General features: G+C 36.5%; 1 protein-coding gene and 1 long non-coding RNA gene across 3 annotated transcripts in view; one reads left to right on the top strand and one right to left on the bottom strand.

Moving 5' to 3' along the window:
• The window catches only part of wnt7bb (wingless-type MMTV integration site family, member 7Bb), a 41,770-nt gene that overhangs the window by 15,152 nt on the left and 9,138 nt on the right, over positions 1 to 17,480 (bottom strand). For both annotated transcript variants that reach the window (XM_055192231.2, XM_055192230.2), the window contains exon 2: positions 16,435 to 16,661. In XM_055192231.2, the coding sequence (XP_055048206.1) occupies positions 16,435 to 16,661 (227 nt within the window). The remainder of the gene's footprint in view (positions 1 to 16,434; positions 16,662 to 17,480) is intronic.
• LOC129433594 (uncharacterized) overlaps positions 1 to 17,480 on the top strand; it is a 98,421-nt gene that overhangs the window by 71,852 nt on the left and 9,089 nt on the right. The window lies entirely within an intron of this gene.

The following is a 17,480-nucleotide window of genomic DNA, read 5'->3' as shown; positions in this document are numbered from 1 at the left end:
GTTTCTTTCCATCATGCTGACCACTTTGGCGCAGATGGAGAAAAGCAAACCACTAAACAAATCAAGTTTGACACGGCTGAAGAGATTTACAACCTCTGAGAGAACAAACAATCCCATTGAACCCTGAGATGTTTCATTCACTGTGCTGACAGGGAGCGTTTGAGGGAAGCTACACTGACCGAGGGCATTACAAGTGTCAACGTAATGATCTTATCCCTGCTATCCTCATTCATTTTATAACTCTACATACGTCATGTTTTATCTGTTTTATTACCTCTAAGGAAATTAAGTAGACACATCTGAGATTATGTTTTTACACTAAGACGTAAATGGAAACTCCATTAAGTCACCTGCGTAATAAAAGAGCGACACAGAGACCATATACGTAAATAATAAAGCTTTATATAGATCAAAATCACATTCACAACCCTAAGCCCAACAGCACCATCCGTTCTAGCTGGTCTTAGCTGGTTTAAGAAAGAAGTAGCAGGTTTAAACTGGTCCTCCCAGCCTGGCATAGCTGGTCAAGCTGGTGGGTCAATTGGTCTGCCAGCCTGACCAGCTAAAAAAGTGTCCAAAGCCTCTCTAAAACCAGCCTGCTAGACCAGCTTAACCAACTAAAACCAGGCTGGGATAGAACAGGTAGGGATCCCACGCTGTTTGACTCAATACACACTAACAGGTTTAAGGTTGATTTCACATATGTTGGTGCGCACCGTGGTGCGGCCTCGGAGCGCACCAAAATACATTGTATCATTTTTCAGTTAGTGCGGTCCGTGTTCACATATATATATTTTTCACTTTACTCGAAATGCCGCACCGTACGCCATGTGACAACGGTCAGCGCTGTCATTGGTCTCTGACAGCTCTTACCGTCTCATGACCACCCCCACGTTGCCACGACAACCAGCCTGACAGAGAGAGCGCAGCTATCAAGATGTGGACATAAACGATGCACGTCTTTGCAAAGTTTCTTTGCTTTAACGCGAAATTGCGTAGCTGTTCTATTAAAGCCTTTCTCACGGAGCCGTTTGCTAAAAAGCCCGTAATGTCACTATTTGTGTGTGGAGGACAGCTATGCATTTATAAAATCATCAGCTCAAACGTAAAGGAGACAGCGAATCTCTCTGCAACGGACCAGATTGGCTTGTTTGTTGTTAACCCACAATATAACACCCGGCTCACGTCACAACGGAAGCCCAGTGGCTCAAACATGTGGAGAACTTCCTGTATTTGGTTCGGTCCGAGGTCCGGCAGTGTTCACACCACAGGTGGGTCGCCCCAGAGTTCGGCAATAGCCGCTCCGAGACCACCTGTTTAGAGCGGTCTCGGAGCGGCCGTTTAGTGCGCACCCGAGTGCGGCTGTTGTGTTCACACTGACCCAAACGCACCGTACTCGGAGCGACACGTCATTTGGGCCAACCTAAACAGTGTATATGTGAAAACACCCTAAGGCTCAAGAAGTGGCGGCTGGTGACTTCGCTTACGAGAGAAAGAGAGTTTCAAAAATGTGTTCGTTGCGTCATGTCAACCATGTGCATCATGCATCATGTCAAAATAAGCGCCTGCTGCAGACGTGTCGAAAAGGTTTATGATAAGCATACGATTTAGATATATAGCTTTCTTATCTGAAGATTATGTAAATCTTCTGGCAAGCTGTGTTTTTAAATGTGTCATAAATTTCTTAAAGTCATGACTGTTTAAATACACTTGGCGTCACATGCATGATTTAAGGTAAAGTGACACTTTTTTGCGTGGACGCATACGTTACTCCCAAGACACTCACTTAAGACTATACACTGATTATACATGAGATTGAGTGAGTATCTGGCAAACGTGAGCGTCTCTTTTATCATAAACCCCGCTGGCACGCGTTTTGACATGACGCGTGATGCACACAGGGTCACATGACGTGCCGAACACATATTTTGACATGATGAGCCACACACAATGGGCTAGAAACATGTTTTGACGATCTTTGGATCATGCGCCCTCGAAAAAGAAGTTACTGGCCGCCTCTGGGCCCAAGTATACTTAATTTTTTTATTTGTACGCATGTGTACCCACAATGTCGAACGCACAGCCTTGCACACTATACTTTATACAGGCATTTGACGCATGCACACTGCTACAAATTGCAATACCTCTCCTGGCCTAAATACTACATACTCCTGTACGCCATCTGCATCCCGCGCTCTGTGCGCTAACCCTGGCATACAATTAAAAAGTAAAGTATACCTAGGCCTTAAGTTGTGACAAGGAATAGGGGTGTAAATCAGACCGTTCATTGCGATAAAATACGGTATCGATTATCTTCACCGCTGTGCGATTTTTGGCGATACATCGGGCGTTTCTTCAATGCAATTACGATTCGATTCGATTAATTTATCGATACTTTATTTATTTTTATATTTTGAGCCTAGTTAAGCAGTTACATTTTTAATAACTCACGAATGCAACCAAAATATATAACATGAACGTTTAATAAAGTCTTTAAAAAAGGCACAATCTATGTCCCAATTGGGACATTTACAGCAACAAACTATGAAAATATTCAATTTTTTAAATAAAGAAAAATAAATAATAAGAGAACAAATGTCACATAAAATCAAGTTTATAATGGCAACCATCAAAGTCTTCACTGCAAAAAATCACTTTCTTACTTAGTATTTTTGTCTTGTTTTCTGTAAAAAATTCTTAAATTAAGATGCTTTTTCTTGATGAGCAAGTAAATAAGTCTAGTTTTAAGACAAATAATATACAATTTAAGTGAAATTGTCCTTAAAACAAGCAAAATTATCTGCCAATGGGGTGAGAAAAAAAATGGTGAAATAAGATTTCTTTTTTTAAAACACTTAATTCAAGTAAAATTTTCTCACACCATTGGCAGATATTTTTGCTTTTTTTAAGCACAAATTCACTTAAATTGTATATTGGTTGTCTAAAACTAGACTTATTTTCTTCATTTTTTCTCATCAAGAAAATACATCTTGATTTAAGAATATTTAGGTATTTCTACTGAAAATAAGACAAAAATACTAAGTAAGAAAGTCATTTTTTGCAGTGTTGTGTTTTAGTGTTTCAAGCTGGTGCTAAAAAAGATTTTCTGCCAATCTGTTTGTCCAATTAATTTTCCAAATTCAAAATATTTCCAAACCCACGATTTGTGTCCAGTAGCAGGCACAACGTTTTCTGTCTCTTTCGCTGTGTTGTCGCTGCTACAGACGCTTTTTTGCTGCATTGCATTCACTGCTGACACTAGCACATGAAAATAAACGAAAACGTGTGCTTTGGCAGAAATGCGTAGATGGACGTTACGTCAAGGAATGATGATTCGGAGAGTGTTAAAATATTTTTTTCTCAAAAACACATCATTTTGCTTCAAACGTGATATTTGAATAGTCTGGCTCCGCCCTCCTACGCGCTTCCGCTTAATTTTCATTTCGCTTCAGTACTACGTCTGGGACTACTCTGTAGAGTTTCGTTTTCTCCTGCAAAAATCTGCAGGACCAATCAGCGAACAGATGGGGGTGGCTAAGAACGATGACGTTGAGGTCGTGCGTCAGTTTGAGTTGTAGTTCAGTAATGGCAGCGGAGAAAGACATGAGAAAAGCTATACGGTCCGTTGTTGCAAAACTGCAGAATATACAAAAGTTAAAGCCGGAGCAAGAACCAGGTTTGCTAAGTTTTGTTTGTCTTATTATTCTGACTTGTTGTTTCCGGACGGTTTCGGTGCATGATATACGTCATGAACACACGTTAGCGATCGCCTATGGCAGATCCTGAGTGACTCTGGGCAGATTCAATAGTTTTAAACTTCAACAGAGGACCCGCCTTAACGGAAGTAACGCTTTGCAATGGAGCGTGGCCAGACTCTCTGTACAAATGAAATGAATGTACGAGAGTCTGGTTGGACCAGGTTAATATTTGAACCCACCAGAGTCATACACTGCAAAAAATTACTTTCTTACTCAGTATTTTTGTCTTGTTTTCAGTCTAAATATCAAAAATGTCTTAAATCAAGATGTATTTTTGTGATGAGCAAAATGCCCCCATTGGCAGATATTTTTGCTTGTTTTAAGCACAAATTCACTTAAGTTGTATATTTTTGTCTAAAAACTAGACTTATTTTCTTATGTCATTTTGCTTTATTGCATTTAAGAATTTTTAGATATTGATACTGAAAACAAGACAAAAATACTAAGTAAGAAAGTTGTTTTTTTGCAGTGTACACTGCAAAAAATTATTTTCAAGAAAAACATTTATTAGTATTCAGTAAAAATATCTAAAAATTCTTAAATTAAGATGCTTTTTCTTGATGAGCAAAATAATCCCAAATATGTGTTCTGCACATCAAGAGATCCTGTGTGCATCACGTGTTTGTTCAAAATAAGTGCCTGCTGCACACGTGTCAAAACCGTTTATGATAAAGGAGACGCTCACGTTTACAAAATACAAGCAAGACACTCCCATAACAGTAAACTTTGATTACACATGAGATTATACGAGTATCTGGCAAACGCGAGCATCTCTTTTATCATAAACCCTTTATAGATGTGTCCGCACACACGATCTCTCGATGCACCAAACACATATTTTGAAAAAAGAAATCACACACATGACGGGCTACATACACACTGCAAAAAAAATATTTTCAAGAAAATATTTTCTTAGTATTTTTGCCTTGTTTTCAGGAAAAATATCTAAAAATACTTCAATTAAGATGCTTTTTCTTGATGAGCAAAACGACCCAAGAAAATAAGTCCAAAAATATCAAATTTAAGTGATTTTGTGCATAAAACAAGCCAAAAAATCTGTCAATGGGGTAAGCAAAAAATCTTGAACATTTTTCTAAAACACTAAATTCAAGAAAAGTTCAAGAAAAATTAGCTTACCCCATAAGCTTAAATGTGATATTGTTAGATATTTATACTGAAAACAAGACAAAAATACTAAGAATTTTTTTTCTTGAAAATCTTGGATGGACTTCAAACACGTAGCCACTACTTGATGCCATTACAACGCTATAGGAAGAACCAGGATATCATTTGATACAACTGTAAATATGTTTGGCTGAAGAAAGTAAGTCATACCTGCGATGGCATTGAAGTGAATAAATTATGGGCTAATTTTTCTTTTGGGGTAAACTAATTCTTTATTGTTCATGTATGCTCTTAACACTTACAGATTTTGGCAAACAATTCTAGTAAATCTGATCGTGAGAACGTGTTTCACAGGATTTACTTATGATTGGCTAACCGCTTGGCTAAACCTGAAAAGTTTTAAGATGTAAAGACAAAAAGATTAAGGTGCATACTCGTGTGTTCCTGCCCATCCCTAATGTTAATGTCAAAGGCTTTGAACAAGATGTTCTGTATTTCTCAATAAATAATCTGTGCCAGAGGCAAAGTTTTGTATTGTAAATGTTACAGTATGTCCACATACTGTACAATAAACTCCTATTTCAATAGAGAAAGAAAAGTCTATTTTTTATGATATGACCATTTAAGGAATTCCTCTATTTTGGACAGAAATGGGTCGATTACTTCTCCGCCTATGACCGGCTGCATGCTTTTCTATGTAAAGCAGATCTTTAATCATAAGCAAGTCTAGATAAGCGCTCATAAAGCCAAACTCATACAGTATCGTTGAAACCTGGTCACATTTGATTGATCTTTTAGATCAAAGTTATCAGCCAACCATGACAGATCATTTATCAAACCCTGATCAGCACACACATGAAAATCTAAAGCTATTTATATTCAAAGCATCGATGATAAGAGGCTCCACCGTCTGTCCAATCACAACCGACCTCGGTTCTGAACTGCATCCAATCGGATGCAACAATCTGACTAGATTTTATCAGACGTCTTTACATCCCCGGACACAGACACGGATGAGAGTTTTCTCTATCGGCATGATCTTCAGGTAGCAAACACACACAGTGAAGGCACCTGCTGATACTGTTATCATCTTTACATTTCACTACTAGCTGATAGCAACACCAACCAAATGTTACAATTCTCAATACCAATAATGCAACCAGCGTAGAAACTTATATTTAATCTATTAACACACTGTTCGTATTAAGTCCAGCCTGATCTCACGAGAATTCGTACAAATTTTACGAGCTGGCTAATTCGTATGAATTTGAATCGTACAAAACAATACGGTTATCATACAAACACAATAACAAAACCCCACCCCTAACCCTAACGTCACAAGGCCAAAAGCAAATCGTACAAAAATGTAGGATTGTGGTCGTATGTATTAATACGAATTAGACATCTCGTAAAGAGAGAGCGTTGGTAAGTCGTGTTTACGGCGTCAGGTGCGTTCATGTCACTTTCTTCGGCACAAGATGGCAGTGTAAATTATTTTTTTATGAATTAACACAAAAATACAGCAAGGTATTCTACTTACAGTATGAAATGAAGAACAAAGAAGTGTGTTTTGCAAGTTTATGAAGTCACTCTATGCTGTAATATTAAATACACTGCAAAAAAATGACTTTTTTACTTACACTGCAAAAATTATTTTCAAGAAAAAAAATCATAGTATTTTTGTCTTGTTTTCAGTAAAAATATCTAAAAATTCTTAAATTAAGATATAATTTTTCTTGATGAGCAAAATGACCCAAGAAAATAAGTCTAGTTTTTAGACCAAAAATATCAAATTTAAGGGATTTTGTGCATAAAACAAGCAAAAAAATCTGCCAATGGGGTAAACAAAAAATCTTTTTCTTAAACACTAAAATCAAGAAAAATTCAAGAAAAAATTGCTTACCCCATTGGCAATTTTTTTGCTTGTTATATGCACAAAAAATATATTTGATATTTTTGGTCTAAAAGACTTTTTTTCTCGGGTCGTTTTGCTCATCAAGAAAAATTATCTTAATTTAAGATTTTTTTCATATTTCAATTGAAAACAAGACAAAAATACTAAGAAAATATTTTCTTAAATCATTTTTTGCAGTGTAGTATTTTTGTCTTAAATACAAATATCTAAAAACTCTTAATTCAAGATGTATTTTCTTGATGAGCAAAATTACCTAAGAAAATACATCTAGTTTTTAGACAAAAATATAAAATTTAAGTGAATTTGTGCTTAAAACAAGCAAAATAATAATAATAATAATAACGTTTTTTTAAACACAAATTCACTTAAATTGTATATTTTTTGTCTAAATACTAGACTTATTTTCTTAGGTAATTTTGCTCATCAAGAAAATGCATCTTAATTAAAATATTTTTTAGATAACTGTACTGAAAATAAGACAAAAATTCTAAGAAAGAAAGTCATTTTTGCAATGTATTTAATTGTCATATTGCAATCCTATAATATTTTGTGCATCTTGTTTTGTTCTTATTCTTAATTTGTAAATAAAAATGCTTAAACATCTTCAACAACAGACAGTTGCATCCATTTATTCTCCTATGTTTCTCACTGACATGCCGTAAACTTGCCGTAACTCATAAACTTGGCTTAAAGAAAGTCTTGAGTATTTATAACTTTGTTCATGTGCAGTCATCTCGTAAGTATGACACCGTATATTTGACATGACTTGTCGCACCATAACTTCTTCTTTTGGATATAAAAACAGAAAATTAGAAAGACAGAAATACAGACACGCAGATTTTAGACTTAATATTTAAGATATACACTGCAAAAAAATGATTTTCAAGAAAAAAAAATTCTTATCCTGGGTTGCTTCTCAGGTAAAATTGCAACTGATTCACTTTCTGTTCTTTATCATTTTTGGGACAATTTTTGCCTTTATTTGACAGACAGCATGTAAGGAGAGGACAAGAAAGTACACTGCAAAAAATTACTTTCTTAGTATTTTTGTCTTGTTTTCAGTACAAATATCTAAAAATTCTTCAATTAAGATGCTCTTTCTTGATAAACAAAGTTACCTAAGAAAATAAGTCTAGTTTTTGAACAAAAGATATTGAATTTAAGTGAATCTGTGTTTAAAACAAGCAAAAAATAAATAAATTTGCCAATAGGGTAGGAAATTTGTTCCAGATTTTTTTGCTTGCTCATCAAGAAAATGAATCTTAATTTTAGACTTTTTAGATATTTGTACTGAAAACAAAACAAAAATACTATGTAAGATTTTTTTGCAGTGTACAAAGAGGATAAAAGGGTACAGCATCTGCAAATAGCAAATAGTCTGCACCATATGTCGGAGCATTGCCTATTACACCATCAGCTTCGACACACTTTCTGTTCCCTTTCCATCTCTGATGAGACCGTTTAATCCCGGACGTGGAACAACTGGACACATTTTCATACCGATACACTCAACATCCTACTGAAATCAAGATCATTAATCCCTGTAACAGGAACACCTGCAGAAGAGATTTCTATCTTATCTTTGGGTTCAGACTCATTTTGGATTAATCTCCATTTTATCTATGACAGCTAAATGACAGTCAAAGCATCAGAGATCACACTAAACTCAAGAGACATCGCTCTGAACTCTCAACAACCATTACAGACATGAAAACACAGGCAATGTTTGGCAGCGTCTCAAAATTTCAACGATTTAATCCAACCTTGTAATTCCGAGTAGCTCCTGACATTAAATTCCATCTTAATCTTCTGAGAGTTGGATTTCACGCCTCGATGCAATTGAGATCTCCTCATGATAACTGCAAAGTAACTATAACAAACTTCTTAATGTCCTGTTATAAAGTTATATCTGGATAACACATGCAAAGCATTTTATGAGGTGTTAGTGTTTGACAGAATCTAGTGTGAAATGATTCAAATCGTATTTTTGCATAGTCTTTATATCACTTCTCTTTGGCCAAATCCCAATGCAAAGATGCACAGACATCATGGTTTGATTTCTGAACACAAGACTGTTTTAATATATTGTTGTGGTTCAATGAAAAGCAATTATCTTTAAATTCTTCCAGGCAGATGTCATTTCAGAGAAACATCATTTAATTTAAACACAACTCTTTGTTGTTCTGCGCTGGACAGTGATGCTGAAACATCCAAAAACACACCAAACAAGAGCTCAGCAATGTCATTTATCAGGGTTCTCGAGTATGAGTCTGAGGATCTCAAAGAATCTAGAACTCTTTTATTAGGAGTTTACTTCTGGACAGACAGTCAGAGACCATCAGATACAAGCTCAATTTCTGCTGATGTGGTCTGATATTCAATACCAAATTACTGGCGGAATATAAAGAATGCTGCCCAACTTTTTATTCACAGACAAGCCTTTAATGATCAAATAATCAAAAACATTTTTAAGTTTAAGTAAAAGCAGAAGTCTGAAGGATGGAGAATAGGTCCACCCATCACGCTTTGCTTCTGCTGATGGGAGAAATAAAGCTATTTTAAACATTTTAAAAATGTTTTCATGCAAGTCAAAGCCTCATGTTCAGTGGCGGTCGGTGACTTCTTTTTCGAAGGCGCACGATGCGAGGCTCATGAAAACATGTATTTAGCCCGTCATGTGTGTGGCTCGTCTTGTCAAAATATATGTTTGGTGCATCATTGTGCATCATGCGTCATGTCAAAATACGTGCCTGCTGCAGACACTTTAAAGGGGTTTATAATAAAAGAGATACTCATGTGTAATTAGAGTTTAGTGTTAAGTTAATGTCTTGTGAGTATTTTGTGAACGTGAGAGTCTCTTTTATCACGTGTGCAGCAGGCATGTATTTTAACAAGATTCATGATGCACATAAGTTCATGTGACGCACTGAACACATATTTTGACATGACGCACCAAACACATGTTTTGACATGATGCATGATGCACATAGGTTCACATGCTGTACTGAACACATATTTTGACATGACGCACCAAACACATGTTTTGACGTGATGCATGATGCACATAGGCTCACATGATGCACCGAACACATATTTTGACATGATGCATGATGCACATAGATTAACATGACGCACTGAAGACATATTTTGACAAGATGCATGATGCACATAGTTCACATGACACAACGAACACATATTTTGACATGATGCATGATGCACATAAGTTCACATGATGCACCAAACACATATTTTGATGTGATGCATGATGCACATGACTCACAGAATTTTTTTTTTTCATGATGCATAATGCACATAGGTTCACATGATGCACAGACCACATATTTTGACGTGATGCATGATGCACATAGGCTCACATGATGCACGGAACACATATTTTGACATGATGCATGATGCACATAGGCTCACATGATGCACCGACCACATTTTTTGGCATCATGCAAATAGGTTCACATGCTGTGCTGAACACATATTTTGACGTGATGCATGATGCACATAGATTAACATGACGCACTGAAGACATATTTTGACAAGATGCATGATGCACATAGTTCACATGACACAACGAACACATATTTTGACATGATGCATGATGCACATAAGTTCACATGATGCACCAAACACATATTTTGATGTGATGCATGATGCACATGACTCACAGAACACATTTTTTACATGATGCATAATGCACATAGGTTCACATGACGCACAGACCACATATTTTGACGTGACGCATGATGCATATAGGTTTACATAACGCAATAATCACATATTTTGACAAGACGCATGATGCACATAAGTTCACATGACACAACGGAAACATTTTGATGTGATGCATGATGCACATAGGTTCACATGACGCAGAGACCACATTTTTTGACAATGCATAATGCACATACGTTCACATGACTCACAGAACAAATTTTTTGACATAATGCATAATGCAAATACGTTCACATGACGCACAGACCACATATTTTGACATGAGGCATGATGCACATAGGTTCACATGACGCACAGACCAAATATTTTGACTTGATGCATGATGCACATAGGCTCACATGACGCACCAAACACATATTTTTAATTCACGCCCCTCGGTAGAAAAGTCACCGGCTGCTGTGTGATATGTAACATTTAATTGTCAACCTTAATATGAAAAGTTATGATTTTACACAAAGTTTTTGCATCTGGTTTGTGCCTTTTAATTCACACAATTCCTATAAAGTTGTCTCACAAAAACTTTTATGTCACATCCATATTTCCCTCATCTAAAACAAAAAAACATGGGGGAATAGTCTGATGTCTGGAGTCTATCATCAGGGTTTAGCAAAATAAAAACAGATGAATAATTAATGCATTCTCTGAGAAATTATATTACAAGTTTTGACTGCATAATCACATCCATAACGCTGGAATTGCCCAATTACTTTTATTAAAAAAGCATATGATGAAAATAAGATTCAAGGACAGGGTTTAACACCATGTTTAAAAAAATAAACACCTGCACAACATGCAAATATATATATATATATATATATATATATATTACCAAAACACGCTACAGCCATACATGAGACGTCCACTTGACCCTAACCCAAATATATCATCTACCATGGTATAAATTGTCAATTTAAATCTGTCATGTCTACACATGCTATAAGATCACACTGTGACCTTCAAAGAGCAGGTGTAGACCAAACAAAAAAACACTTACTTTACCAAAAACCTCAGCTGTATTCGATAGAGGCGCAGATACAAATGCAAAGAAAGAAATGCAAATCATTTCACGTGGATACAATAATTCACCAGAATTTCAGTCAGCATCTTTACATATGAACATCTCTGCTGTATACACTTACTAAAAAAAAAACTTAAAATCGTTAACATTAGGGTATCAGTTAACATTAGTGGTCAGATTCATGAGAAAATGAAAGGAATCTGGAAAAACAAATGCAATACTTCCTTAAAATGCGCCTCTTACTCCCTTTGGAAACAGTATTGTAAGTGTCTTGGTGGGCAACAGAGTCCATTTCTGTCATGTCTACATTTCTGTGTGCTGCTAGTACTTAAGAGTAAGACAAGCCCTTTCTGTGGATATTTACAGACTGTTCCTGAAAATGAGGATCCGATTTGGCCTGTTTTTTAGACTGAAACCAAATCCTTCCTTGACTCAATTCTTTAGGGGCTCAGAAATACTCAATAACCCAGCTATTAATGCGCGCCGCAAAGAACAGCCAAACGTCGTATAGCCAAACGAATCCGAATTGACCAGAGAAAGGGTCGCTCTGAGAGAGAGAATTAACTCTGTGGTCTGTTGATCATCATCTCTTCGAAAACAACGGAATCTACTGGCCGCTCCGACGCTTGTAGACGGCCTTCTTACGAGCAGGAATAATTTAGTGGTTACAATTTGGAGGATTTACATGTAGAAAAAAACCCTCTGGAGTCTCCAGGCATGAGAGGGGCGGAAGGCGTTTCATACAGTCCATTATGAATGGATTTGGGATATTCCTGGAACAGCCTTTATCCTCAGACTTAACTCCTGAACGCAGCCTTAAAACTTCAGTTTCGACGGGATTTACCAACAGACCGCACAAAATAAACATTGGAATACGGTTTAATCGCAAAAACGGTCCATATCACAAACAAGCAAAATTCAAAACGTAGCATAGATCAATGCACACGGTAGCGATTAAAACAAAACTTACAACATTTCTTTCTGTGAATACAATAGGATCATTGATGGAGGGTTTGGTTTGCAGTGACCACGTCTGTCAAATGCGACCAAGGCTAAAAAAAAAACATAAAAATGGCCAAATATTCAAAAACCAATGTCAAACTTTGGCAATGGTCTCTTTTAAACCAAAATGTGAACGAGATTTCAGAGCTTATGACAGAAATGTATCCGTGAATAATGACAAAATTTAAATGTCTGTTTCCTACACAGGCTTATGTCTGTCAGAAAACTCCAGAAATCCTGTGGAAAACTCCGTCATTTTATACTTTGTTTTTGCTGAGATAAAATCCGTGTTATAGTTTTTCTCAGTCGCTTTGGAGCATTTCTTGAATCATTCTTAAAATTTGCAAAACAAAGCAGAACTAGAGGTCGACCGATAGCGGATTTTACCGATAACAAGGTATATCCGTACTTGCCGATAACCGATTAATCGACCAATACTGGATAAAAAACAACCTTCAAATTAAAACAGTAATGAAACTTATTACAAAAGTAAGTAAACAACAGTACTAAACCATGAAAATGTGCTAAATGAAATAAATCTATAATTAAAAATAGATTCATTTATATTAATAACTATTGAGGTAAATATGTCTGTGAAATAGTCCCACTGGTAACATTGAAATAACATAAATGTATATTATATGCGTACTTGATTTGCTTTTGTTTTAACACACATCTAAATTACACAAGATGTATTTCTTTTACAATGAAAAAAAACTGAAATCAGATTTTGATTTGTTGGGTATGTTCAGCTGACAGCTAAATATAGTTTGCTTTCTCTCATTATTAACTTAAAATATGCAGCGTAGCAGGCTAAATCATGGATAAAAGTAACCAGCTGAATATAAACTAATGCAAATAGACGTTAATAATCATGACATTAAACATTTTCTGACTAATGTTTAATCGGCAAAACCGATTAATCGATCTATCTCTACTCAGAACAATTCGTACAAACTGCCGGTTCCAGCTGTTTTTCTCTGCTAATGCAGCATCTAGTCAGCAAATGAATTACTTTCTCATGATACGAAGCAATGGACACAATTTGGAGCAACTATCGCCATGGATTTTTGCCGATAGCCGATAGCTTCAGCAATGAACTATCGATGCCGATTAATCAGCAAAACCGATTAATTGATGTACCTCTACTCAGAACTATTCGTACGAACTGCACAACATCATGGATATCCTGCAAAAGTGTGTAACTTTAAAATCCTTAGTGTAGTTTGGTTTGAGGTACTACTAATATTAACGTCATGTCAGCCTTGATGACCAACTGCCGTTTCCATCTGTTTTTTTATCTGCTAATTCAGCATCTAGTCAGCAAATTCATTACTTTCTCATTATATGAAGCAATGGACACAATTCGGAACAACTATCGGCATGGATTATGGCTGATAGCTGATTACTCCACCAATGAACTATCGATGTCGAAACCGATTAATCGGTCCACCTCTACTCAGAACTATTCGTACAAACTGCACAACATCATGTATATCCTGCAAAAGCGTGTAACTTGTTCAAAATCCTTAGTTCATCTCTCAAAAGTACATTTTTATGTCAGTGAACATGACAATGGCAAGTCTCATGACAGTTAAAATGTTTAGCCATGTTGTCAATAAACCAAGTGTACACAATTATATGTGTCAGTATTTTCTGATGTAACTGTGGACGAATTCACATTTTCACCTTGTTATTTGTAAACAAATGACACACATTCTGATTTTGACCAAAACAAATATTTTACAGTTCAAATAAAAAATTACAAAAAAAAAAAATCGCGATTCACTTGACACCAATTTCTCAATTCAGTTCAACCAAAAGAAAAACTTTACAGTAACAGATTATCGGACAAAGGTCAACAATTTTGCATGACATGCCTTGTACGATAAACTAATTCCTAAATGTTTTCAGCCACCTTTTCACTGTACACATCAAACAAAGGCCGATAAACAGAAAGTCATTAATTCCCTATGGCATGCGATACATCGACCGGAAGTGATGGATTTTAATGTATTCCAATCAAAAACAGTGTGCGAGATGAAAATGATTTATCCTTTGTTTAAATTTATCATTAACACTTGAATCCTTTAAAAACAATTTATTACTGAGAAGTTATTTAATATTTACACATTATTATTTTTAATCTTGTCTCAGTAAGTTCTCTCCAAAAATATTGGCGGTCTTTGTCATATATGCATAGTTGTTATTGTTTCATTCACTTGTATTCATTGATTTATTCCACTACAGTGAATATTCATAGATTAAAGGGTCTTGCGCTAGAATGAGCTTCTCTCCCATGTTGACACAGATTTACAATTAAACAGAAATTTCATGACGTCTGCCACTAGGGGGCGAACTCCGACAGTCGTGTCCGAATGTCATGTAGAGTGGAAAGGCGGCTTAAGACTACTTAATAGAAACCAGTTTAATGTATTTTGATGAAAATTGCATAAGAAATTGAAAATGTAGCATACAGCGAACAATTGTACATAATTATCTTCATGACTGTATCAAAGCATTTACAATTTGTCAAAAACAATGAGAATTTGCTTTTATGAGGTGGAGGCTGAATTAATTTCTGATCTGAGAAATGCTCCAAAGCAACTAAGAAAAGTTTAAATGCAGAAAACAAAAATCTTCATGGTTTTGTGTGCACAATAAAACCGTAGTTTAACATCACGTGCATAATTGCATTCGACTATAGGATACAGTGAAAAATCACTTGTACAGTAAATGTGTCAAAAGCAGATTTCCATTGCTTCTTTCTTTGGACGGCAGTAAATAAACATCTCCAAAAAGTTGAAAGATTCACCACAGACGTGTACAATTTCACACAGACTGGGAAGGCGAGCGATAGAGGTTTACTGAGTCTCAGTACGACCGCATTTTAACAGCGACAAAACACTTTAAAGTGAGAGGAAATGTATAAATGACAGGGTAAAAGAGCAAAGCTCGCTCTTATATGCCTCTTTACACTAAAAAAGTCAATGTTTGCCCAGTTGTAGCTCATTTTGAACGAGAGACCGTGTCATGATCTTTAACACATTTCCAGCATTGTTAATGCTCTCTTCATTTGAGATTTATTGCTGTTTACTTACTTCTGCTCACAATACAAAGTTAATGATTTGTGCTTGTGTTACAGATATAAATAAAACTTCAAATCAATTTGTCTATTAAATAAAATGATGCATGTGATCAAATTAGTTTTAGGGGAGAGCGGGCACAAGTGACGCTTTTTGGCTTCGGCCCTATGATTCAAAAAATATTTAAGTTAGATTAATACTTTTTTTACACAATCAACACACACATCTCTGCTACAAATGAACTCTTCAAATTTGTTTTTGGGATGCACCATTATCAAACCACTTCACCGACAGTGACAGGAGTACATACACCGAAAACCGTTCCCATCATAGCCAAGATTTTTGCTTTAAACTATTGCATATAGTTTCTTGAGTCCTTAGCAGTGTTTTTGACCTGAAGTATGTTAGTGTTTGTTCAATGTGCGATCAAAGGACCAGGGCTGAGTTTTGCAAACACCGCAGGTCGTCACTTAAACTAGTGCATCAATCATAGCAGCAATACAAACACGCTTTTGCATGCAGCCGTGGGTGAAGTGTGTGCTTGCGAGATGCATGCGGTGCGTTGTGTGTAACCAGGGTTTGGTTTGTGTTCGCCCACAGCACAGAGATCACCACACGTACTCATTCAGAGCAAAACAGCATTTATGCTACAGTACATCTTCATGCGAGATGATTTACTGGGCTGTGAACCCTCAACCTTTCAGTCGCCAGCACAGATTTGTAACTACGCTACGTCACCCACAAAACAAACCAAACTACGATAAGCAAAGACCTTCGATGGCCACTGACCTACTCGCAGCTCTTGTCCGAAGACCGTGCGTTCTCCCAGTGCCGAGCAGTTCCAGCGGCTGTATCTGAACTGATACTGGCATTCGTTGATGCCCAGCTGTGCCCCCTCTCCTATCACGATGATAGCGTCGGGTCTGCTCTGGCAGATGGCACGCTGGCGAGGGGCGAGACCGGGGATTTTATTGCAGATGATGTTTGCACCGAGGGCCACCACAGAGGAAAGAGCCCTATACGATAAAACACAGACAAACATTAGTAGAGACAGTCATCACTGGTTACCATATGACTGTTTGTCCAACATTGTGTGCTTTTGCATGAGGGGTTTTCATTAAGATTTGCATTTACATTTATGCATCTGGCAGAAAGCAAATACATTTGCATTTAAGCTATACATCATAAAGCCTTGCTTATTGCAAGTGATTCATACACCATATAGTTTTAAATGTTAAAGTAATATTACTGCTTTCATTGCTAGAAACAAACCCAAGTTGTTTTGCAACCGGCTGCTAATGAGTGCATTTGCATGCACAAAATAAGTAAACATTTATCAGAAATGAAGCTTATTTACATGCAAATCAATAAACCTGCTAAATCATTTTTACATGGGATTTGGAGATTTATCAGGTTTCTCGTAAGCAGTGATGTCACCGACTAGACTACTTACTCTACTTAGTCAAAGCCAATGGAAAATCTCCATACTGAAAAGACCAGCTTCAACTAGTTGGCTGGATTTAGCTGGACTCCCAGCCATGTTTTAGCTGGTTAAGCTTGTGTAGATAAGCAGATTAAACCATCTACTTCAATCTTAAACCAGCTAATACCATCCAACCAGCTTAGCCAACCTGGTCAAACTTTCAGGCTGGTCAAACTGGTGGATAAGCTGGTCTTCCAGGTGGACGTGGCCAAAACCCCTTTAAAACCAGCCACCTACATCAGCTTAACAGCTAAAACCAGCCAACCAGCTTAGGCCCTTATGAAAATTAACCATGGTTTTATTGTGGTAAAAGTGTAGTAACCATGTTTTTTTTTTGGTGTATTGATTACTA

The sequence above is a fragment of the Misgurnus anguillicaudatus genome, chromosome 6 (assembly GCF_027580225.2).
Source record: "Misgurnus anguillicaudatus chromosome 6, ASM2758022v2, whole genome shotgun sequence".
Taxonomy (NCBI): Eukaryota; Metazoa; Chordata; class Actinopteri; order Cypriniformes; family Cobitidae; genus Misgurnus; species Misgurnus anguillicaudatus.
This window is presented reverse-complemented; position numbering and strand designations above follow the sequence as displayed.